This window comes from Sugiyamaella lignohabitans, chromosome A (assembly GCF_001640025.1).
Source record: "Sugiyamaella lignohabitans strain CBS 10342 chromosome A, complete sequence".
NCBI lineage: Eukaryota > Fungi > Ascomycota > Dipodascomycetes > Dipodascales > Trichomonascaceae > Sugiyamaella > Sugiyamaella lignohabitans.
Genome location: NC_031672.1, coordinates 3,408,830 through 3,434,787, shown reverse-complemented (window position 1 = coordinate 3,434,787; position 25,958 = coordinate 3,408,830). Strand labels below are relative to the sequence as shown.

The 25,958-nt window shown below is 42.3% G+C and overlaps 6 protein-coding genes across 6 annotated transcripts; 3 read left to right on the top strand and 3 right to left on the bottom strand.

Moving 5' to 3' along the window:
- Nucleotides 1–27: 27 nt before the first annotated feature.
- SLI15 (Sli15p) lies at nt 28–3,213 on the bottom strand (the record flags this gene model as incomplete). The annotated part of the gene is made up of 1 exon (XM_018877929.1): nt 28–3,213. The coding sequence occupies one exon, from the start codon at nt 3,211–3,213 to the stop codon at nt 28–30; it is 3,186 nt and encodes a 1,061-aa protein (XP_018735283.1).
- Nucleotides 3,214–4,181: 968 nt separating this feature from the next.
- Nucleotides 4,182–7,595, top strand: AWJ20_1077 (uncharacterized protein; the record flags this gene model as incomplete). The annotated part of the gene is made up of 1 exon (XM_018877928.1): nt 4,182–7,595. One exon carries the CDS (start codon nt 4,182–4,184, stop codon nt 7,593–7,595), a length of 3,414 nt encoding a protein of 1,137 aa, XP_018735282.1.
- A 595-nt stretch (nt 7,596–8,190) lies between these two features.
- AWJ20_1076 (Polysialic acid capsule expression protein) lies at nt 8,191–9,252 on the bottom strand (the record flags this gene model as incomplete). Its single annotated transcript, XM_018877927.1, has 1 exon — nt 8,191–9,252. The coding sequence occupies one exon, from the start codon at nt 9,250–9,252 to the stop codon at nt 8,191–8,193; it is 1,062 nt and encodes a 353-aa protein (XP_018735281.1).
- A 4,751-nt stretch (nt 9,253–14,003) lies between these two features.
- On the top strand, nt 14,004–15,578 carry SNF3 (Snf3p; the record flags this gene model as incomplete). The annotated part of the gene is made up of 1 exon (XM_018877926.1): nt 14,004–15,578. The coding sequence occupies one exon, from the start codon at nt 14,004–14,006 to the stop codon at nt 15,576–15,578; it is 1,575 nt and encodes a 524-aa protein (XP_018735280.1).
- A 553-nt stretch (nt 15,579–16,131) lies between these two features.
- On the bottom strand, nt 16,132–17,565 carry VPS62 (Vps62p; the record flags this gene model as incomplete). The annotated part of the gene is made up of 1 exon (XM_018877925.1): nt 16,132–17,565. The coding sequence occupies one exon, from the start codon at nt 17,563–17,565 to the stop codon at nt 16,132–16,134; it is 1,434 nt and encodes a 477-aa protein (XP_018735279.1).
- A 1,868-nt stretch (nt 17,566–19,433) lies between these two features.
- AWJ20_1073 (uncharacterized protein) lies at nt 19,434–22,073 on the top strand (the record flags this gene model as incomplete). Its single annotated transcript, XM_018877924.1, has 1 exon — nt 19,434–22,073. The coding sequence occupies one exon, from the start codon at nt 19,434–19,436 to the stop codon at nt 22,071–22,073; it is 2,640 nt and encodes an 879-aa protein (XP_018735278.1).
- Between the last annotated feature and the right edge of the window lie 3,885 nt (nt 22,074–25,958).

Genomic DNA, 25,958 nt, shown 5'->3' with positions numbered 1-25,958 from the left:
CTATATAAATAATGCCTAGTACAAGGTCTAGTCCTTCCTATAGCCCATTTCTTGAGCATACCGTTCAATCTCTTGCTGAGTCAACCTGTCTTGTCCCGACCAATTAGCCGAAGAACTACGGGGTCTAAATCTAGATACCCGCGACTGTTTAAAAATCTCGTCCATATGCAGAGGGGCAATGGGTCCGAATACCTGATCAGGATCGATCTTTTGTTGCCTGATGAGCATTGATCTCAACTCTGGTGAGTTGGCCCAATCCTGGAGAATGTTACCATCGTCGTCATCTTCCGACTCTGACATGATTTCTGGTAGGATCGTCTCTGGCAGCATCAGCTGTTGTCGCTGTTGCTGAGCTTGGGGAGTAAATATAAGTCCATGAGGCTTGCTGTTACTGTTGATGCTTGTGACTTGTCTGAGGGTACTTGGTGTCTTTGTGGAAGTTTGTCCAGGCGTCGTAGCTGTGGATGATTGACCTCCAAATCGAATTTTGTCGTTTGAAAATTTAACTCCTTCAACCTGTGGGATACTATTGGAAGCAACTACCTTGGCCTGTTGGAGTAATGTAGACTTCATCATTGAACCTGAAGTGGCATGCGATGGCTTCTTGAGTTGAGAGCCTACCATTCCCAGTGTAGAGGTGCTAGCAGTAGAAGGAGTCTTAGTCAGCCCTGGGGTTTTAGCTTTCTTAAGTCCACCTGAAGTTAGGACGCCTGAACGCTCCGGCATAGGAGTAGTAAAGGCTTGATCAGATGTACGCTTCTTTGATTTATCTTGATCAAAGCGAGCTTTTTGTATAATTCTCGGTTGCGAAGTAGCACTGTCAGCAGCACCTGATACTGGAATCGTTGGCTTGCTTATCGACTGAATATTAGAGGATGGCGGTACTTTTGGATGAGTTGTGCTCGGTATGTCTTTTTTGATAGTGGCAGGTGCTATTGGTCTACTTTGAGCTTTGGGATTCAAAGAAGTACCCGGTCCAATAACCGGGTTTCCTCTAGAACTTGTGCTACTTGTAAGGTTAAGCGATGCAGAAGCTGAGTTTCCAGAAACAGAAGTATTTGTATTTGTTCCTTTATTTTCAGCCATGGGATCTTTTCTCCCGGTAAGAGGAAGTTTCAAGGTGACCTTCGGCTGACTTGAAGGCTGTTGTTTCGGTTGGAGTTGCTGTTTTGTGAGCTTGACATTCGACCCTTTAACTACGGCTGCCTGAGATGACGTTGTCACCGTAATACTGGTTGCAGCCGATGCTGTAGTGGATACTTTTGGAGCTGCTTTAGATATGTTTGCCGCAGGCTTAGCAGCAGAAGCTGGTATTACCGGCTTGGAAGGTGGTTTTACCGTTGGGGGTTGAGATTTCACCGGCACCGGCGTATGCTTAAAAGGTTCTCGATGTAAACTCTTAGTGGGCGATGGAGGTGCATCAGCTGTAATATTGGATGATTTCGTAGTTGACGTAGTTGACGGAGGAAGAACATGAACTGTGGATTTGGCTCCACCAAAGGAGGGACTAGGACTAGGTGGAGCTGTGACACTGGGTGCTTCAGATGACGGAATTCTTACTGGAGATGTGTTGAGATTCTTTCTAGTACTGGCATAGGTGGGTGCCATCAGCCTTGACCATGTATCCTGTTTTGACGACGGTGCTGGAGTTGGCTGCACTTCCGGTAAAGTCTTAATCTTGTCGTGCGAGGGCTCAAAGAAAAGCTGCTTTGCAAATCTCAAAACACCTCCAGCAGTCCTGGACATAAGACTGTTGCCACTATCAGGAGCTTTTACTTCTGCTAACTGTCTCTTTGGTGTTTCGGTGACTTTTTGAGGTAGCTTTGAAGATGAAACTGATTCAGCAGTAGGCTGGCTGCTCTGAGTTACTGACTTTGTGGAATTCACACTACTTACACGCTGAGACGCTTGTGTCGATTGTTTGATCGCCGAGTAGGTACCGATATTTTCTTGGGCTACAATGTTCTTAATAACACTAGAGCGGACGGTTGGTTTCACTACTGGAATAGGCTTTGTCGGGATAGATTCTCGCTTTGGTGCATCGCTGGGTGGTGGTGGAACCTCGCTCTTCTCTGCTGGCAGTCCCTCAGATCTCTCAGAACTAGCTTGTAATCGCAAGGCTCTGTCGGCTTCTGCTGCAATCGAGTTGTGTCTAGAGAACTCAGGTGAATCGGAGAGAATCTTGGACAACGATTTCTTAGTAAGTGGTTCTCTAGCTGGTAAACTTGCAAATGCAAAAGTATTTCGGGATACAGGCGAACTGTCCAACGAGTCGTCAGATTCGTATGAGCCTGGTTTTGGAGAAGATATCTGGCCTTCCAATTTTCCCATTTGGGTGGATGATGGTCCTTGATTTGAGGCTATCTGCTTAATGGACAAAAAGCTGTACCTCTCAATTGCTTTATTCTCTGGAATATTTGTCTTTCTGATGGATTGGCTTATTGCAAGAAATGAACTGTCATTATTGTCCTCTTTAGCATCAATGAACTCATCTTCATCTTCATCGTCATCCACAGAAGCAGTACTGGGGAAAACTGTCGGGGCAACCTTAGGTGTACTAGAGTTTATTAGATCACCAGTGGACTGTTGAGATGAGGATCCACTAATTGTAGGTTTGGTATTATCTTTATTTGTAATATCAGCAATGCTCTTGCTAGTTTGAATTTCTTTGACAGTCTCATTAGCTGAAGAAGTATGGGACGGGGTTGAGACTTGTTGCATGTGGAATTGTGAAATGCCCTGGGGTCTTGAAATAGATTGGTCGCTTTCAACTCGTAAAACATAACCATTTTCCTTCATACCTCCGTACGATTTTGCGTTTGAAACAGTATTTGGCTTAATAGTACTAGATTTCTGGGGCGAACGCAATGTGGTCTCAAAACTAGGAGTCGGTTGGTAAATTCCATTTTCAAATTTAGGACTGAGAACGTTGAGACGTTTCGATGCATCAGACGAAACATCTTTAGGTTTATTGCTGTCCATGGTCTTAGCAAAGGTATTAGAAACAGGAGTGAGATTTTCCTTATCAGAAGTGAAACCAATATTCTGAAGTGCTGTGGCACTATTATTATTTGTCGTTCCTTTTGAGCCATGTTTAGTTGGGGTTCCAACCAGACCTCTCGATGGAGGCTTAGGAAGATTAAAACTATTCGCTGATGAGTTCAAGCCATCGTGGTTCATCAAAGCAAGCTTCTCTTTACGAGGAGACGGCATCCCTCGCAATTTTGTTGGACTCTGAAGAATTGACGCCAGTTTGCTAGATGTTGTTAGATAGTATTCTCACATATGGTCATTATAATTCTAAAACTCACTCATGATCGTTGGAGACAATATCAGCCAAATGCTCGTTGAGCCATTCCATCTCTCGTCTCGCGGCATAGGTGAAATCCTCAACTTCTGAATATAACAAGTCCTGAGCATAGGACGACTCTCTTCGAGCCCACTCGAGGGAGCCCACCTCGGATGTCATCTGTGAACTGGCGACAGTCCGAATGAATAATAAATCTTGGCGACAGTCAACGATATGTGACTTTCGTGAGTATTATTCAAACTCCGATTCAAAAAGTTAGCTGGCTTTTCGTTGTGAATTTATGTCTAGCTCTTAATCAATTTACCCTTTGTATGTTTAGAATCCTAGGTTAGGAAGTAAAATGAGTTTGCTGATCAACGTTTGTTTACATTTGGAGTGCGCGTTACTGCAGCAACGCAAGTTCACGCTAGACTTGGCACGTGACAACCTATGGAGAGTTCAGAATTTCTTCCAATTGATTATTTAACTATTGTTTTAACCCAGTCGTTAGATTTATAGAAAAGAAGAGCTTCCTTTGTAATAACTTGAAACGGAATAGTTTAGCTTTTATCATCCAGTGTTGTTAAATTCCCGTTATATAGTATGTATTTAGCACTCCTCTCAAAGAGAGAACAATTAGTATTATAACAAGTCGCAAATTAAACTCACAAAAACCGTTTCAATAGCAGTAGAACAATTGAGAGAAAATTTCTCATTTACTTTTAAATCGCACTATTAATTGTTGCTCTTATATTGCCCGACATAAATCCTTAACTGCATGGCCAAAATAGTACGGCTGAAGTTTAAAATTCACTTCACGACATTTTCGTACATTCGGGGCATATGTCACTTCAGTTTATGCGAGGAATTAGTGGGCAAAGCTTTCGTAGATATGACTCTAACTCTTTCAAGAGAGAGCGTTGTATATAAGTCGGGCAATGATGCAAATCAATTGCTCGAATTGAAACTGCCCCAACCGGATGCGGATATTAGTTCACTCGACTCGACCAACAGCCAAAACTCGGAGGATCACAAATCGGACGTTGAATTAAACTATTATCGAGATCAGCTTGCTACCACTGGATCAGTATTCACGCGGAAACATGTAGGCTTACCAATTGGTAGCAAGAAATTTCCTCAGTCGATTTTATGGCGAGTTTTCCAGAAGACTTCAACTTTGGAACTTAGTGCTATTGACCTTGGAACCAAAGGAGCTGCATTGCCAGTGTTAAGGACTATTCGTTTGAATTTTCCATTACCAATTTTTGAAAGGTGTATTGCATTGAGTGAGGATAAGGATTATCTGGTTATAGATATTTTGGTAAAACCAGGTCTGCTGTACACACTACAGATTCCGTTCGATCAGTTTATCGTTTCTGGCAACAACTCTAATCAACTCTCAGATGAGAACTCTCATTTATGGAGAAGCATCAAATTTCCTTATGGATTTGATATTCGTAAACCATACCTGTTACATGCAATAAGTTCTAAAGTGCTAATTGCATCTACAGTGGATGGTGCATTGACAAAATTTGTGCGCGACTCGCCCCTAGGAGACATCTCTTGGTACCCATTCCAGGATTCTGGACGTGGCTTATCATTATCAAGTCTTTTACCTTGGAATAGCTCCAATACTGTCCCAGGAAATCCAAGCTTGTCTGCCAAGACCATCATTTCCATTGACTCTCTACCAAATAGAAGTTCCAAAATTGATACCGGAAGTTACATTGTAACGGTATCGATTAACCGAGCTTTCAAAGTGTGGTCTTTGGATTCAATGTCAGTAGTTGCTGAAAACATTCTGGATGCACATTTACCGAATGAACCAGGACCGGCACGCTCGTCATTATATCTAGAATCTGCGGCAGTTCCCCGTCATGTATCGTTCGGCCATCATTATAACGATAACTCACATGGGCTACGGCATAGTCTATTAGTGACTTACACGCCTTTTAATGAGGGCCTATTTAAGTTTTGGTCTCTCAATCACGATGGAGAAGTACCATCACTGGTTGAGATGGGTCCCGATTTCGAGATAGTACCCGTAGCCCCACGTGATAAAAGCTCTATTTGGTTTGTTGCTGATTTCGAACTCATATCTTATAGTGATAAACTGCTGCTTGTCGTTGCTTGGAAAAGTGATACTAGTACCGTTACTATTTCTTGTACCATTCCTAAAAATCTTGGCAAGGACGAATCAAACCCTCCATATTGGAGCTTGACAGAGAGCGAACACGATAAAGATGATCTTGAAGGATTGTGCTTGGTCTCTTCACAATCAACTATATCTGAGGGCCATTCTGAAGGATTCATTCGCAAAATATTCGGTCCTACAGGATATTCGAAGGAAACGATAAAAACAGCCATTCCTGTATATGCCGATCACTATAGAGGTTTCCCCCAGAACTCGAGCGATAGAAATGTCTCATTAATTGGTCAAGTATGTCGTGTAGTTGGAGCTGCAGTATCGGTAGAAAATAGTGGCGGATCGTTTAATCCAGATTTCGAAGCCTACGAACGAGATATTCATCTCCAATGGATTCGGTTTGATCGCTTGTGTGCAGAATTGGAAAAACAGGGTCATGAATTTTTGTCACTTGTATATGATGAACATACCGATAGAGTTTCGTTGGTCAAGGCTTCAAGTGTGTCTTTAATTAGACCTTTGACGGCACTTGAGCTTATATATTTCAACCGATCAGCACTCCCTGCTAAGTACGAAACAGAAGTGATTTCTACGCTTTTGAGAAAAAATGAAGTTGCCTTGGTAGAAGGTATACTGAGAACCGTTGATGCATTGGTTAGGTTCAGGAAATTCCTTCCTAAGGAAGTGCGATCAGATTTATTGTTTACATTAAAAGAACAATTCAACAGACGCGAATCATACCTCACTGCTGATCGTATTGCATATATGTATGAGAGCATTCTTGAAGGAAAAGTCACGGAAAACTCTTTGGAGTCCTTAGTGACTGCACTGTACGATATACCAGCTCTTGATAATGTTATCCAATCGGTACTAGAGCTTTTCACGAACGATACACAGCAAAACGAACGTGAAGATGCCCTCACTCTTACCAGATTGGGTGCTAGCGCCCATAACACAATGCTGAATAGCTTTTTCTCTACTGGCCGTATTATCACCTTTGACATAATAGTCCTACTGCTACTGTCCTCTTCGCAACCAGATTTAGTCAGCGAGTATGTTGCCAATTACCCAAGCTATTTATCAACTTTCAAGTCATTGAGTGCTGTTATGGACCTCCAATTCAGTGGTGCTTCTGATTCCACCGATGAAGTGGTCAAGGATTCTTTTGTGTACGCTGTTCAGCAGCTGACAGTTACAGATTCTAGTCATGTTAATGGCAACAGCGGTAATCTTTCATTTTTAGAAGGATTCATTGTACGCCAAAACCTGGCTAACAGCTCTATCAATCTTGAATCTATTTGGAAAAGGATAAACACCAATACCCAAAGCAAGATGGCTGACTTGGTAGTTGATATGTTTTTGCAAGTTAAAGAGTCTCTTAGTGCAAACACCAATGATTTGATAGAATTTATCAACATCTATCTGCCATCGGATCCATTTTCGACATTTGTCAAGGGAAATATTTTGTTAGCAGTTGGGGATGCTTCTAAGGGTGCCCTTCTTTTACACAGTGCTTCTCTTGGGATGTCATCCGAAAATAATCAAATCACAGACTTGCAAAAAAGCATCGCAAAAAAGATTAGTGAAGTCTATTGGTTACCTGGTAACCTCTTCAATGGATTGGTTTGCTATAACAATGCTGTGGCTCAAGTTGCTGCTGCGCTTGGAGCTCATATACAAGCCATGGAGTTTGCTCAACTGGCAGCTGAAGGGCTTGCATTTAGCTCTCTTGGTGAAGATAAGCTGGTGAATCAGATTTTTACAACTCTGTTGAGAAGCGCACTACACCTTAGAGAGTATGATGAGGCGTACAATGCGCTTGTGGAGCTGGATCTAAATTCATGTCCTCCCGTTGAGATGAAAAAACATTTGGAAGAGTTTATTAAATGTATGGCCAATGGAGACGGTTTAAGACTCTGCCGCCTTCCATTCGTAGGCATGACGCATATAGTTTCATCGATTTTGGAAGCCAAGGCTGCAATTAATTCGGATGACATTCCCAGGATTTCATATCATAAACTGCTTTATTCATGGAAAATGGAACGTGGTGATTATCAAGGAGGTAAGTTTATATTAATAGTTTATGAATCTTATTTGGAAGAACAGGGACTAACAATTTCAAGCTGCATCAGCTGTCTATGCACAATTACAACAAGTTAAATTATCATATAATGAGGACCCAGACAACTTGCACCCAGAGCATATTTATATCATGGAACTATATTCTGTTTGCATCAATGCTTTGAAGTGTATCCAAAGCCCAGACGATAGATGGATTATAGCCAACAAGTACATCCCAGAGAAAGAACCCGAAAAGAGCAGTGACACTAAGCGATTCAGAGATGATATGGGACTGTTTGCTAAACCCCCTGGATTCCGAACCAGAAATGTGGCACTGGCATTAAAAGACATTGAAGCAGAGCGGAGTACAATGGTAGATAAAATGAGTCAGGTTCTTAGCAAGACTACTATGATTATGTAATTAGTAATAAATATTATTTATGAGCAAGCATGCCTACTTTTAGTGTAATGATCGTTGATGGACGAGTCGAGTGACTTTAATACTGTAGCATATGCCAATAATTTTGATACACGAGTAAGACTGATCCAAAGGACCATTGGCAGGATCCTCAAAAATGCCGCTAAATTCTGCCACACAAAGTTTTCTTCACGACGGATAAGATTTCAGTTTAAAATCGCATTATAATTTCTCAAAGATTGTATAGCTGTCCAACCATTGACCGGTATCATTGTGTTATCGTCTGTCAAGCACCCCGATGGGCGTGTCAGTACTATCAGTGATGACATATATCTGTGACAGAAGATTCTCTTGCTCAGCTTGTAGTTGTGATTGTGAGATCCGCGGTAGAGATGAAATAGCGATATATTCACTCTTATTGTACAGCCGCTGAGCAAAGTTAGCTTTATTTCGAAATCCAGCCAGAAGATTCGACGATGAAGCAAGATGAGTTGATTCAAACAGCACCCAACTTGTACCAGCACATGCTCGCAAGAGATTCAACTCATCACATTGGTCTGGAGAACAGTCTATAATACCAATATCAGACCAATCAACATAGGAACATTGTGGAGGTGAAGAAACCGCCGTCGTTACTACCACACCACCATTCGCAACAGAAGTCTTATTTTCAATATAAGATTGGCCAATAGCCCCACCGGGGTGCCACTTTCCAAAATTACGCCTTCTAGTTTTCTCATCAGCAACAAGCATCTCAGCTAAAGTAATGCAAATAGCGTCACCCACAGCCAAGCATGCAGTCGTTGTGATTGTGGGAGCAGCCAGCCCGTATACATTGACTTCAGACAGATGATCCGGCACCTGAGCTGATAGTACAGAATGTGAAGCTTTTGCCAGTGGAGATTGAGGACTACAGGTTAAACATAATACAACCAAACCTCTTGGGATATGATTTAGTAAAGTCGTCAACTCTGGGGTGGTTCCAGAAGAAGTAATCATAATCAGCACATCTGAAGGCCTGACAACTCCCAAATCACCATGTAAAGCGTCAGAAGGATGTAGACTAGCAGCATGGATACCTAATGAATTCATGGTGGCTACCAGTTTGTCGGCAATTTTGAATGATTTACCCATACCAGTCACGATAATCTTTCCATTTGTGAGAATTGCATTATACATGTACTGTAGAGAAGAGAAGAACTGATCCTGAGCTGTTTGATCCGAATCATAAAGTGAAGACAAATATATCAGCGCATTAGCCTGAGCTTTGAGAAAATGTTTGGCTGTCGCCAATATCGATGGCGAAGCCTCTGATGGTGGCGTTATTGCCGAATACATTGTGAGTGGATCTGCACTAAAACTGAAAACTCAGGGAAAATAGTGTCAGCTCGTGACGAGAAGTTATTTCAACACTTCAACAGATATTAGCAAAAAATAATATTTCAATTTCCAGCTAATGCCCCTCAGTATTGATCCTTGATTTCTTAAAATGCCAATAGTTCTTAAAAACAATACTAAAAATTGTTCACTATATGACCAGGACCTCTTATTTGCGGCTAGTTTAAAAGATAAGATAAAAACTTAATAAAACCTTGCCACGGCTTACCTCAAAACTTTGAATAAAAATATTTGCGAGTTAATACTCGACTCTTGTCGACCAACCACGAAAATTCGTCGAATTTTATGTCGAAAGAAAACTAATGGTACAACAAAAAAAAAGGATTACTTTCGGTAGAAACTGCAGATGCTAATATGCTCGACGCCTCCGATACAGCTCGGTTCCAGCCCTGCTATCTTCTGACGATCAGATAGCGGAACGGAGCCAAAAAAAAAATCGGCCCTCCACCTACAACCGCACGACTTTTTATAAAGTCGATATCAATTCAATTTGAATAATGAAAATCAAATTTCAGACCGAACAATGGTCAAGCCACAATTAAATGCATATATCTACTATCTACTGAGGTACTCCAAACTATATATACTCACTGATAGTAAAGCCGCTAGGGTACGTCTCCAATCTACCCCTCTTGCAGCTCCTTACCCAGAAGGACAGATAATAAGCCGTTGAGCTTAGTATAGCTTATTTCTTGCCTAATTCCATCTGGTTGCTGGGTTCGTATAGACACCCCCTCGCACGGCAGGAGCGAGGAAAGGACGCTAATTTAACATTTTCTTATCAACTTTAGGCTCTATTTTGGTATGTGATCGTTGCATTGACGGCTTTGGGGCATTATGTATGCAAAGTCAACCAATGACTATGGTCTATGCACCCATTAGCAGCTGTATGGCTGTGATAGCGTCATTTCCTGATGTTGCGTCAGTTCCAGATGGCGACATTCGGGCATCACTGCATAAACACATGAAATTTTACGGTGATGAGCCACAACTAGGGCTGGACTTTTTGAATATTCTTAGTAAGCCAAGCCACTTTTAAATATTCGGAATTCGGGAGTCGTGGCGGGTCAATCGTGAAGTAGGACTTTGGAAGGGGATAAGGGCATAATATTTGGTCAGTATATATATGAAATGAGGTATTGGGTTTGGTAGGCTATGTAGCTAGTAGTTACAGCAGACCGTCACAGTTTTTTTAGGTACATATGTATAAAGTCAAGACAAGAAGTTAAAAATTAAGACAGTCTAACAGGACAGTCCAAAAGGACAGCTAATAGGAGAGCTCAACAGGACATTCTAAGAGAACCCTTTAACCAAGAAAAAAATCTAACAGGATCATCTAAGAGAAAAACCTAGCTATGGTCGGTCACATTAATCACAGGACCATCCCAAGTCTGTTTGCAGTTGACTCTCTCCCTCGTTTCTTTTATATAGCATAGCCTTTTGGCCGACGACTTCGAGCTATCGATCATGCCTCAATCTAAACTTTATCAATGATAATTCCCATTACCCAGCTTCCGCTAACCGTATTTTATATATTCGCGATATTTTAAAAATCTGGTTTTGTTCATAAATTCGACAGTCCTGATAGTGGTATGCTAACAGTTGGTTGACGGCATATTGAGTTTAATCGAAAGAACAAATATCAACTCCGTATAATCTTATCGCCTACCAGTTACCCTCGAACTGCTGTTTTTAGATATAGATTGCTAACCTTCGCACTAACGGTCGACCCCATGATTCATGCAAGGTGGTCGCCACCAAAATCGGATAGTCTGTTAGTTAAGGTTGCAGTCCGCATACGTACAGTGCATATCAACCGAGCTTTGCATTGACCATAGCCGAAGACAGTGTTCTAGGTCAAATTTCGCTCAATAAAAAAAAAAAGTTAGACTATTTGCTACAAATAGATTTTAGTCGGTCAAGTAAATCAGACGAAAATGAGTGGCTATAATACTTAGTATTCATTTCAGTCTAGTAGTGTAGAATTCCACATTTTCCATTATTTGCCACGGAGAACTATTATCTTTTAGCGTTCTAGAATTCTAGTATTTATAGCCAAGAGAAGAAAAATAAGAGAAGAAAACACTATCTACAGCATATGTGTTTCTGGCCTAATTTAGACAAGTCGCTAGTTTTATGTTAAGGGTAAGCTTGACAAGCAGAACAAACCTTGAAGCTTCAAAGGTTATATACGAAAACAACGTAGGCTGAATAGATAATACAAGGAAGTGAACTTGAATAGGATCATGGCTCTTTGATTTTTATGTATCGCAGCGGGAAGTATACGAAGTTTGACATCGACACTAGGCAGTCACTGAAAACCAAGAAAATGCTTAGTCACCTCTGGGAATCGTAATAAATTAAAATAACATACAACCACACCTGGATATTAAAATTGGGTATTAAGAGAAAATATGGGAAGCTAGTAAGAATGTTTTCTTGACCATATAGAACTAGGGGTAACTGTTTTTGAGATACATTAACTGAGAATATTAAAAAAAGTTTTGTTGATAATTTCGTTCCAACATCTCGAATGCTATTAGAAACCAAATATAAATACCTCTAACCACTACACCAACCACTTCATCAGCTCCTTTCATCGATTAGTAGTGTATTTGGAACGACTAGAGATGATGATATTTATCAATGTTATCGTGAATCATGAACAAAGAATAGTCCCATAAACAAGACCAATAAAATTTAAACGTCACAATAGATTTTATCAATATTATCGTAAATCATAAACAAAGAATAATCCCATAGATAAGACCAGTGAAATTTAAACGTCATAATAGATTTTATCAATGTTATCGTAAATCATAGACCAAGAATAATCCCATAGACGAGACCAGTGAAATTTAAACGTCACAATAGATTTCATCAATGAGAACGATAACAACCTTACTAACAATATAACCAATCCATCATTCAGGAGGATATTCATAGAGTGCTCAGCTATTCGGCTTAATTCCTGACAATAAAATTTCGTACCATTGCTAATTTGTAGATTTACTAAATGTAAATGCAAAAATACAAAATTAAAATCAAAAATAAATTTCACATAAACAAAGTTCAAAGCGTATAAAAGCTTGGTCGTGTGATATATATCGACTTTATCTATTTCTATCAAAAATATCTATTTTATCGAAATCATTGACCCCCCCATTTTTCAAAAGTCCAATGATTTCAACGGACCATACTCAAAGCCGATGCCGATCTACAGTGTAACCATCAAGTTTTAAGCAGCTACGCGTCATAGACGTTCAAAGGTTGAAGGCCTACCCCCTTAGTTAAAGTGCCCCCCACGATTTGATTCCCACGTTTCAAAACCATCACAGGAATCCGACCGCTATATCTAGGTGCAGATCCATACATTATTATCCGTAGGCCCATTCCAATTACCTCGCCGAGGAAAGTGGGGAAGCCATCGATAACGTAGTTACACTTCAATAGTGCAGAGGGGGCGATGATTTTTCCGCCATCTCATCCATGGAAAAACTATACCAGCTTATTGATCCAGAGGATCTCAGATCAACCAACGGCCGGAACCCGGTGATGATATGAGTCAATTTTTTTAACTAACTATTATACATTAAATAAGTAAACAAATTCTAGTAAACAGCAAACTATTTAGATGCTATTGATAGCAGTCAATAGAGAGAACAATCTCAGATGTCAAACATGAACTAACACAGGCTGTCAAGTTACCAGGTCTGAACCAGTTTGCTTCGACAAAACCCCACTTTGGTACCCTCCCTCGAATGATGCACGTAGTCAAAACTCATGGTGGTAATATCATAATGTCTCAGTGTTTACTGACTATAGGCTCTCAGGTCGAACTGAGGTCGATTCGTGGGGGCACATGCAGGATAGTGTTCGTTCACTGCAACCTGCAACCCCCAGTACTAGAACAGCCTGCTTATATCACACGGCCGTGGGGGGCTAGTAAAAAAATGAGAAACACAGGCGGGGGGCCTAGCGAAAAAAGGAGGGGGTAGTCCACTTATGGGCCGTGGGACAAGATTTCCACATATCGGCCAAGGCAGTATCCTAAACCTTGGAAAAGTGTATTTTGATCATCAACCATCCCTGAAGATTCGCTATCAGCTTCTATGATGGTAGCCCATAGCACCCCGCATGAGACTAAGACAATGTCCACAAAACCAATGGTTGAGGGATTCTTGTACGATCGCTAATAGGGTAGAAAAGCTCGTTGTTAAATTCTGAGACATTTATTTCTTCCAGAGTGGTCGGATGATCTCATATTACCCCTCAGCCCCACCGATGATATCGGCACCATGGAAAATTAGCCAGGTATTAAACGGCTATACAAACTGTTAAGCAAGGATTTAAACAACTATCACTAAAACGATATTGGCACTAGTGGGGTTGTCGTAGTAGTAGTTTTTTTTTTTTTGCCAACGGTAACAGTAGGTACTGTTTTTGCCCCTCCACGTCTTCCTTTGCCCCACCCTATACCCCGCACCTTCTCCCCCACGCATCTCGAGATCGGCATGGAGATTACCTGTTCCCATCTGATCTGATGCATCTGAGTAGGTTACAACTTTTATCAAATTGCTAGATCTATATAAATAGGAGGTCCTTGGCAAGTCTTTTTTTAAATTTGGATTGACAAACAGGTTTTCTTCTCTCCTTTTTCAACTCATAAGAAGATCAGAAAAACTATCACAATGGATCCTATTCAACCTGCTCCAACTCTTGATATCACAACTTTAAAGTTGAATAGAACGGGTCTTATCCGTACTATCATCACAACATGTGTCGCCTGTTCTGGTGGTTTGATGTGGGGTTATGATTCGGGTGTTATCTCTGGTATTCTCAGTTTAGAATCATTCAAGGACCACTTCCATGTCACAGCTTCTAACTCTAGTGCGGTTTCTTCTAATGCCGTATCTCTTCTTCAAGCCGGTGGTTTCTTTGGTGCTCTTTTCATCTCTCCTGCCTGTCAAAGATTTGGTAGAAGATTATCCATGATCTTCGCTGCTATTGTTTTCCTTTGTGGTGCTGTCATGCAAATCGCTGGTACTGGTGGTTTGCCTCTCTTTTACGTTGGTCGTGTTATTGCTGGTCTTGGTGTTGGTGGTGTCACTTGTTGTGTTCCCACTTATGTTGCTGAAATGCTTCCCAAGAAGATTAGAGGTACTATGATGGGTACCTGGCAGTTCTGGATTGTTACTGGTGTCACTATCTCGTACTGGACTGATTATGGAGTCAATGAGCGCGTGAATGATCCTAACTCACAATGGCGTATTCCTTTGGGTGTGCAAATGATTCCTGCTGTTTTGCTTATTTTGGGTACCATTATCTTGAAGGAGTCTCCAAGATGGTTGGCTAAGCGTGGTGAAGATGACAAGGCTCTTGCTAACCTTGCTTACATGAGAGGATTGGATGTTGGAAGCCCTGAAGTTCAAGCTGAATACCAAGAAATTTACCAAGCTCTTCTTCACGAGACTGAAGTTACTGGAGGTGTTACTTGGAAGGAGATGTTCCTTCCAGGAAACCGCAAGCGTGCTATCATTGGTTTCTCTTTAATGGCTGCTCAACAATTCAGTGGTACTAATGCCATCGGTTACTATGCCCCACAAATTTTCGAAGCTGTTGGTATCTCTAGTACTTCAACTGGTCTTTTCGCTACTGGTCTCTATGGTGTTGTCAAGATGGTCATGACTATGGCTCTTTGTCTGTTCGCTATTGAGAGATTCGGTCGTAGAATGTGTCTTCTCGTGGGTGGTTTCTTCATGGGTCTTTTCATGCTTATTATTGGTGTCTTGCTCAAGACTCACCCTCCTAATCCCGATTCTGCTGTCTTGTCATCTGCTTCTTATGCCATGGTTGTCTTCATTTACCTCTATGTTACTGCTTACTGCTTTAGTTGGGGCCCAGTTCCATGGATCTATGCTTCTGAGATATTCCCCAACCGTATCAGAGAGTACTGCGTTGCCCTTTGTGCTTCATCTCAATGGTTGTTCAACTTTGTTGTTACCCAATTCTCTCCTTATGCTTTGAAGTCTCTTGGATGGGGTATTTTCATGCTCTTCATGGGATTCAACTTCCTTAACTGCATTGGTGTTTGGTTCCTTCCTGAGACTACCGGTCTTGCTCTTGAGGAGATGGACACTTTGTTTGGTGCTCCAACTGCTATTGACAATGCCAAGGTTCGTGAGAGTGCTGTTCAAAACGCTTATGATGCTAAGCAAGATGTTGAGTTTGTCGAGGATGCTGAGCAAGGCGGTTCTCGCGTTTAAAAGTTTGCAGTCTAAGCAGATTTTTGTTTTATGAATTGTTGTACGTTACTAAGTTGAGATTATGTTTTGAATATTCACGTTATGAAATTTGGATGAGAAATATGTATATGTATATATATTAATATTATACAGTTATGAATGAAACTTCGCTATCCACTTGCTAATTTGGGAAGGCAGAAGATAAACTATGTCGATCTCTGTCAAGCGATACGCATCTGTTTAATTTAGGAAGGCTGCATGGTGGGGTTCAACGTTTTTTAACTTTATTTAATTGAAAATCACAGTATCCACCTAAAAGAGATGTGTGATAACTATAGCCACGCAGATCCACTGCTTATAAAATTTCTCCCCAATCGACAAAATTGAAGCTGTATGACTTTAGAAGTACTAAAATAGCGAAATATAAACTCAACAGGACCAACAGTCGCTGCTCGCGAAGCGAGCACCACGGGGTCTGGGGCAGAGCCCCAGCCGCCGGAGGCAGAACGGGGAGTCTCCCAAAAATACCAGATATTCTCCAACCAATAAAATAAATATAATAAATAAATGGCCACTAACCCCAAATGCGGTCGACTAAATAGCATCCAAAGCCGCCAGATGTAACCACACGAAGCAGCCATTGCAGCCAGTATGGTCCGATGGCGTCCAGAGCACGGGCACATCCGCCTCCTTCACTTTCGATGCCTTCACCCATAAGCAGTCGGTGTCTAATACGACAGGATTTCGAGAAGTTCCACCATTTCGATCTTTGGCATGGATCCCGTCTCAGCAGATTTTTTGCCAGTGGTCCCAGGGGTCCGTCTATCATGAGCCATTCAAAAGGATGGTAGCGCTGACGAGGGTCTTCCGGAGCGAGCTTTTTATCGCCCCAGTGACCCAGATAATTAAGCCAGTCGCCATATTCGTCTTCTCGACCAGGATCCGATCCATTAGCCAGTCGTACCTCGTGTCCGTCATATGTATAAGCCAAATAATTTTTAGACAAATCCCACAAAGGACCCCTATCCGTGAAATCAGATAACATATGATAGGGTATATCATGAGAATGCTGGCCTACAGTAGCATAATTAGCATGTGTCCCACGAGCAGAGAAGAGCACAGGTCGGTTACTGTCGGTGTTGAGCTTCTCCAAAGCACCAAAATCATAAGCCGAACCACCGCCATGAGCAGACATCCACAATAACACAGGTTCACCATCTTTAAACCTAACTAGCGAGTGTTCCCAATCGCCAATATGATTTCCATACGGACCGCCACCCATGACAAACGGACCGAGATTAAACGAATAGAAACAAAACCAGAAGGCGTCTACTATCCCATCGCCCTTATCAACTACAATAAGCACAGCAGGAGCATTAGCAATCTTATCATCCTCAAAACTGGGCAAATTGCCTCTTCCAGTGATCCAGTCGGGGTCTACAGAGTAGTCTTCAACTGCAGACAGAAAGAGATTATTAGGATCGAGCTTGCGAGTCTGAACGGAATGCGAGATTTCCGCCAGCTCACGCAGGCCCGACAACGGCCTTGAAGGAGATATATCAGGAGGATTACTATCTTCATCGCCATTTTCAGCAGATTTTTCATCTTCTTGTCCTTGTCCTTGTGCTTCTCCTTGTGTTTGTGCAGTATTCAGGGGTACTTGTGGTGATGATGACAAAAACAGGCCACCAAGCGCATTCTTTACCGAATAAACGACATCTCCTATAGTAAACGGAGTGACAGGTGGGACAGGAGCGACCATTTGGCCAGTTTCGTCACGAACAACGAAATGTTTCACATACTCATTTATATCGTATGGCAAGTATTTCTCCTCGGAATATAAATGAACGACGGGAGCATATTTCAGAATATAATCAGGAATAGTGTCATGAGGAAACGAAGACTTGAAATCACTAATATTAACACCACCACTAGTACTAACAAAAATATCAGGAGTAGCTCCTAGAACGACAGATAAATAACCGAGACAGCTGAGAGGCAACAACATCCAATCGACGAACATTGCTGTGAATAGCTAGCTCAAGCCATAGAGAACGTCTATCGAACAAAACAAGCGTAGCAACAACAAAACCGAGCTAACTACAAAAGAATGTACACTTCCAAAACACCAGATATGCCCGATACCACCTTCTTTAATATATCCAATCAAGAACACACAGCGTGCTTACAAGCCTGATGGTTTCAATCCAGCCAGTTATGGTACCGACCGACGCCTTATCTTATCGGACAGCGGCATGCGCGGTCTGTGCGGCGTCTCTCAACATACACAATTGATTCGAACGAGACAGATGAGGGGCAGTCGGAGGACTGCCTCCGGCGGCTGGGGCTCCGCCCCAGACCCCGCAGCTCCTCTCGCTCCGCTCGAGTCGGACCGCCACGGTCCCAGCCGCTCCGCGAAGCGGAGCACAACCAGGGTCTGGGGCGGAGCCCCAGCCGCCGGAGGCACACCCCCGACCCACCCAATGACCAAACCCGTGAAAAAGGGTTTGTTTCTTGGCTTGGATTTGAAACAGAGGGTGTCAGTCGGCCGTTGTAGCCTGCATTTGGATATCTAGCGATGCAGCTGTCGTGTGTCGGTCACTGCCCAGTGTGGTCTTGGCGGGGTCGCTCGTACAGGACAAGTCCGCTACTAATCGGTCCATTGCGTCACTGTTCGTATGGAAACGATCGACTGCCATTTCGGACCCTGAATTGGCGCTGTCATGCGGGCTGAGGTTAACTCAGCCACGCTCGGGGTTTTTTGAGGCGGGGCGGGCTCCAGCAGGGCTAGTGAATCTGTCGATTCAAATGTCGGAAATGCCAGGTTGCGGAATTGTGGCTGTTTAGTCCGGAAGTTTCTACAATTACTCATCCAAGCCAAGAGCCACCGGATTATTCACACCCACTGCGGTTACAGATTCCTTCGTCAGCGCCAAGGTTTCCATGCTGCTGTGCCTCATGCCCATCCTCCCCTCAAGAGACTGGCTGCCCCTCCGCTGCACACTCTTGGCCCCTCCCTGCATCGTTCCGTAATAGGAACTGTTCTCTGAAATATCAACAACGGACTTGATCTAGATTTTTACTAAACCGCTAGTATCTCCGTTGCTTGTATCAGTCTTTGTGCGTTGAATTGTCGTTTTATCGGGTTGTGACCGCCGTATACGAGATTCAAGATTTAGTGATCTAATTTGAAACCCAATTTCGATCGGATCTGCTTCAACCGTTAAATTTAGGTTTACCAACCTTTACCATAATTTTAGGGTATAAATAAATAGGTTTATACGGCAAAAAGTTGTTTATTAGATTGCGGGCCGGATCATACTTTGAGAGGATTTTTGTGTGTGTGTGTGTGTGTGTTCTCCGGTATTGGGTTGTATTGGTTCGGGCATTTTATTAGAACTTACAGTGGGTGTTTAAAGCATTTTGATAACCACGACAGATTCTTCATTGCAACGACTTCTTACAAGTGGTAGATCTACTACATTTCTCTCTCAATCCGCATTGGTGCTTTTGACTAAGTCACCATTCAATTTGCTGGTGTATTGGCAACTGAAGTATTTTTTCAGAAGCCGGAAATTGGAAATTGGCAATTGGACTATATTGCATGAGAATTGTGTCTTGATTATATTTTACGAGTTTGATCTGGCAAAGGTTTGTTTGTTGTGAGTTCAAATTTCAAGTGTTTCCGCTTTGGTAAGCGAAGAGGCGAAATCTGGTACGCCAAAGTTCCATCTCCATATTTATCCATAAACTCTGCTTATGACCCGTCTGGGGTAGAGTGAGCTATTTATTGTTATTTACTCCGTCATTTATTTTTGAAACTTAGTTCGGAGTTTCTATCATTCGACATCACATCACTATCAACCATCTTTCAAAATGCCCTCTTGGGCATCGTTGATATGTTTATTTATTTCCGTTCATTTGGCGTTGTCGACCTCAGTTGACCGACTGCGGCCTTTATCACACTTGTCTTCAGTAAGCAGAATATCAATTGAGACTGATAATCATAGAGTCGCTGCTGATGATCCGTTCACTCTGACGGTCGAGATTCCATCTCTTAACCACTTGCACAATTTGAGACGGCGATGGTGGGCCATTACAGATCCAAATGAACAAGCTTTTGGATTCGAGTCGGAAGGTTTATACAGTTATCTGACTAGAAATGAGTCTCTAGTCAGCGGGGCTCCCGAAGTGCCCGAGGATGTGTTACAATTTAAACTGGTTCTCGAACCGAATACTGCTGTTACTAGTCATCAAGTAGTAACTACGGACGAACAAGGGAAAATAGTCCCCCATCCGGACTTTGTAGAAGATAGTTCGTCTACCAAAGCCAGGGCTTTTAAAGGCACAGCATATCGAAGAGTAGCATTTATCTCACCCACTACGGGAAATCTCATTCATCAGTATAGGCCAGTTGGCTGGGCTAGAATTGTGGTTCATGAGGACGGCATTGATCCAATTGTTGAAGGGGCTTGGAAAGTCGACGATGAAGAAGGTTTGGGTGTACCGAGTTCTATTTATCATTTAAACAGACTCGAGGCTATGGAGCAGACACTGGGAAACCGGTATGATGAGGAGTACGATCTTCTGGATACAGTAGATAGCCGTCTGGTTGTGTGGAGAGATTTTGATATGCGACTTAGTAGAACCTTCACATTGTCCGATAAAGACTTCACTCGTTTAACCAACCATCAGAAGCGTGATGTTGATTCTTTTCAAACCAAAGGATTTCTCGGAGACAGAGTGTTGAGCAATATATTTCCTAGAGCATCGAACGATTCGGATACAAATAACGACACAGGTGGTAATTCAGGATTCTCTAGTGGTGCCAATTTGCAGAATAGCATTGGCGACACAGCAGGATGTCCGTCTCCAAGAGAAGTGGCTCTAATGGGAATTGCTGCTGACTGCAATTTCCTGGCCGGCTTTAACAGCAGTTCAGAAGCAAACTCGCATATTATCAATATTGTCAATACTGCATCGCACGCTTTTGAAAGTGCATTCAATATTACACTTGGGTTGAGTCAGGTGTATATGGTAAATATTTCTCAAGGATGTCCTGATAATCCAGGAGGAACTAAAGATGCCTGGAACTTCAACTGTTCATCTTCACAGAATAACAACATCGGCAACAGACTGTCACTATTTTCAGAATGGCGTGGACAGAGGTCGGATGACCAGCTTGCCACTTGGAGTTTGTTGACTTCTTGCTCTCAGGGGTCTATTGTTGGCATTTCCTGGCTCGGTATGGCATGTGTCAGCACCGCTTCTGAGTCCGGTAACAATACATTCACAGCTGGAACTAACGTAATTTCCCGTACGTCACTGGATTGGAGAGTACTTGCACATGAATTGGGCCATTCATATGGTGCAGTACATGACTGTGATAGCGACACTTGTGCACAGAATCTGGAAGCGACTTCTCAATGCTGTCCATTATCAGCCTCTTCATGTGATGCTGGTGCTCAGTTCTTGATGAACCCGGTATCTTCAGAGTCTCAGGATTCATTTAGCAAGTGTACACAGGGCAACGTATGTGGAGCCCTTGGTCGAAACTCGGTAAACTCGACATGTTTGACGTCCAACACTGGTGTCAAGCTCGTTACTAGCAACGAATGTGGCAACGGAATTGTTGAAGAAGGTGAGGAGTGCGATTGTGGTGGTCCTGAAGGATGTGGTAACAATACATGTTGCGACCCACTGACCTGTAAGTTCACAGCTGGCTCTCAATGTGACCCTGCTAATGAATCGTGCTGTCAGGACTGTAAATTTGCTAGTTCAACAACCTTGTGCCGAGCTTCACAGGGGTCTTGTGATCCAGCTGAGTTCTGTACCGGCAATTCGTCAACATGTCCTCCAAACGTCCGTGCTCCTAATGGTCAATCGTGTGACGCTCCAGGATTGACTGGCCAAACGTGTATTTCTGGCCACTGTACCTCACGAGACCAGCAGTGTGTGACATTGTTAGGCAACAGTTCAGTGACTTCTGATGGCAGTGTGCTCAATGTGACGAAAGCATGTGCCGACGACAGCTCGTGTCAATTGTCATGTGTAGATCCACGATTTGGCAATACTTGTTTCACTACCAGTCAAAATTTCCTAGATGGCACACCATGCCAAGGAACTGGTCAATGTCAACGAGGAAACTGTGTAGGTGGTAGTGGTCATTCAGGCCCCACCTTCATCACACCATTCGGAGAAGGATGGCTACAACGACACCAGGCCGTCATTATTGGAATTGCCGCTGGTCTTGGAGGTTTGTTTTTGGCGTCAATTCTATTCGCAGGGATCCGACGACATTTCATGCACCGAAGAAGAATTCAAAACCTCATCAACTCACAAAAACAACCACCACCCTATCCACCCATGCAACCCCCTCCGGCCTACCAAATGACGCCAATATACCGTCCTCCACCACCTCCACCTCCACCACTACCAAACTCGCGTGGCTTCATCTCGGCCGACGGCACCTACATGCCACGACCCCCACCGACGATACCCACGAACCACTATTGATTTATATATAGTCCATCTAGCGAAAATCTATTTATGCCTCTTAGCACCGACCCAGGGGTTCTTGACTGCCTCCTACAGCTGGGGTTCTGCCCCAGACCCCGCGACTCCTGCTTCGCAGTAGATTACTGAGACCGTGAACGTACCGACTCGAGCGTAGCGAGAGGAGCCACGGTTTCTGGGACAGAGCTCCTGCCGCCGGAGACACTCAAAGGGTCCCCTCGGAAAAACTAGCTCGCACGGCTTAATGGGCAGGGTGCATGTGCCGATACGCCAGGTGTCGAAGCGCGTCTGTGAGCCGGTGCATGTGCAGCGGACGTGTGTTTTAAAAACGATCCAAGTTAGAGTTAAGCTCCACAGCACAAACAGGCACAAATGGCAGGCGCTCTAGTGGTTCTGTCGGGCCTGATAGGCTGGTTATATGTCATTCTATGGGTAAGATAATTACTGGGATTTGTAAGGGTTTTGTACGAGTTAAGCTTGTTTTCAGATCAAATATCGGCTGTCTGGTTAGAACGGTCAGAGCTGAAGAATGAGATTATTTTGGCGATTGATCCCGTGGTCTGGAGTCTTAAATAGGAGTATTTTTGTTGTTCAATGGCTCTAACATAATTACAGAGTGTTTCACTGTACCCGCCAGTGCTACTTAATCGACAGCTGAGGTCTGTAGAGGGCATGTCAGTGGATTTTGTCATTCTAAACGCAGTTGGCTACTTAACATATGCATTCAGTTTGTCATTATTGTATTTCAGTGTGGTGGTTCGCAATGAATATGCTCAAAGACATACTTTATCCAACAATGGAGAACTCAAGTTCCCTTTAGTCAGGTTCAATGATGTGGTATATGCGTATCATGGGCTGGCTGTCGTGCTATACACAGTTTATCAGCTTTACTGGGCTGGCTACACTAGACACCATCGACAGGTGTTGAGCAGAATCACAAAGTACTTGTTAATAGGTGGTTCAGTAACTTCTATTGGCATGATCTTGTATGCACTAGGAATCCAATCTCACACCGTCGACAATCCGTACCATTTGCAAATGCTAGATGTGGCTACCATCCTCGGTAATGTTAAGGTCGTCATGAGTGCATTTAAATACATTCCTCAGGTCATTTACAATCATAAGAGACGTTCAACTAAGGGCTGGTCCATGACGTCAGTACGTTATGATATAGCAGGAAGTCTTCTTTCTCTCTGTCAGCTTGTTCTTGATGCATACAACAGAAATGATATGTCTGGTATTTGGAATAATTCTGTCAAGTTGGCTTTGGCGGCTGTAAGTATATGTGCGACTGATTTGATTTAGTTTTATTTGTTTGCGATTTTTTCACCAAATCTCTTTCTCTTCCAGGTCTCAGACACTAACCGAACATAGGTCACTATTTTCTTTGACGCAATCTTTTTGGTTCAGCATCATATTCTGTTTAAAGACCCTCCTGTCAACATAGACCTTCATGTGAGTATAAGATCTTCTTATCCCTGGTGAATGACCCATTATATCAAGTGACATGACAAACTAACTGCTTTTCAGAACTTATCCTCGCTGTATAAAGACTAAACCTAAAAATGCCATCGACTGCCTATTTATTAAAATAATACCGGCTAGATGAACCCTCAAGTGTATAATATAAAGAAACTTGTACTCTTACTATAAATATCCTTTTCCAATTGCATGGATTGAGTTGATAATGCCCCTGATTTTTTTCCCTGCATTTCAAGTACCCCTGTATGCAATGGGATCGCCCTAACCGCTATCTATTAACGACCCTTGAACGTTTATATTTCACGACCCTGATATACTTACCTTCTGATTGAGAACTGCTGATTTTAAATTCTGTGTTCAGAGACAACAAGCTCTTCACAGGTATTCAAAAGACAGACGATATGGCTTTGGAGACTGATAGAGATGGCGAGGACTAACTAGATGTTCCAGTTGGTCATCCACACAGTCCAGGAATGGTCTTAATAATATAATATATATGTACACATTAGTTTAAACTTTCTTGCTTGAAAAGAAGACATAAAAAGCTCAACTAACCCTAATTTAGTTCAATCAATTCGATGGATTCAATTAAGTTTAGTTATCTCTCTTCTCCTTCTCGAATTGTTCTCTGGCCACAATACGGGCTCTGGCATAGGCCATCTGCCACTGTAGAGGGGATTGGGGACGTTCAGACTCGGATCTAATAATAGAACCAATAGACATGAACATTCTGAATGCGTTAGTGTCAGTAACTATAACTCCCACTTGCATAGTAACCACTCCAAATAATTTGTAACCATTCTCATTCAATTCAGGGACGCCAAACATATACAACACAAGTGCAATAAATAGCTACACCATATCAAAATACTATTCTTAGCAGTTTTAATGCCATAAATTCTCTTGCAAATGCTAATACTTACCCAAATGTAGCAGCTGATCCAAGCATGTACTGTCCAAGACTTCTCATAACTCCATTAGGACCAGGGCCATGTTGAAAAATTGCGACCGTACCAAAAAGAAGACCAATTACAGCACCGACGGTAGACTATTATTACTGTTAGTACCAAAATTGAGACCTATTACACATATTCAGTGCCTCTCAAAACTTACTCCCATCATAGCACCCATCTTAAATTTTTCAAAGTAGGAAGGCTCTTGGCCTTGTCCCATAGGAAATTGTGACACTGGTGGCATTTTTACGTTTTGGCAAACAAGACCTGCTGAAGATGACAAGAAACAATTAGAGTACACAGATTGTAACTTTGAGATGCGATGCGGAGTATTCGCCCATATATTCCAAATTTTTGAAAATTGGGTAAGGGTAATATTCTAAGTCTGCTCGAAATCCACTGGTGAAGAGTAGTTTATAATGTGAAATATAGTTCACTATTGGGCTCTATCTTGTGCTTCTAATATATTTCAATATCTCTAATAGTCAACCAAAGTCTTGTTGAAGATATGTGGGCAATACAGATCAGTTTGAAGGGAAGTAATATTCGCCTTGATATTGTTTCCCTGAAAACTGTTTGATATACAAAGGCATTTTTTGTTTATATGCCATGTATATTAGAAAGTATTCGTTTCTGATTTTTCGGTTCGTCTCTCATGTTTAAGATTCATTTTTTTATCCAAAATTTTGTGTGTAAATGGACCCTGCATGACGCTCATGCATAGCTTAAGTGCTTTTTCAAGGCAATTGTCCACAGCAAAAAGCCAGATGCTATAAAGTAAACTAAATTACAATTCACAGTGGACCAGGAGCACTCCTCTACCCAATGAATAGTTTAGCATTCCAGCTTTCACGGTTTGCCATGCCAAATGTTATAGTGTTCACGGCATCTGTCCATGAAATGACGTTAAGATGCCTTCATGCTCATATCAAAAAAAATTAGTATTTGTACAGTAGTAATATGCAGTTTCTTTTATACGGTACTTCTTCCTGGTAGCAAGTTTAATCAAAGAAATCATCCTCGTCGTCATCCTCATCATGCTTTTTGGAGCTTCCAAAATCGTCATCTTGTTCATGATCACGGCGATTAAAGACAATTTTTGTACTATTTACTTTGTGTTCTTGTTGGGAAATTTGACTGAGTAGTGATACGAGCTCATCCTCGCTGACTTTGCGTTGGATTTGACCAGATCTTGCCATTCTTATAATCAGGTCCTCGACGCTTTATTTGTTAGTCAATCCAAGGCTTATCAAAAGACCAAAAAAAAAACGATTTAAAAAAAATTAATATAACGCTCTGGTGCTGTTACACTAATAGTGTTTGCGACATTCACTTACTTTCTAGCTCTGTCTGCTTTGACAATTCTGATTCGAGATAGCCTTTCACGGGCTTCCGTGCTAAGTACTTGAGAAAGCTATACCAGTTAGTCTTATTCAATCAGATATGTATA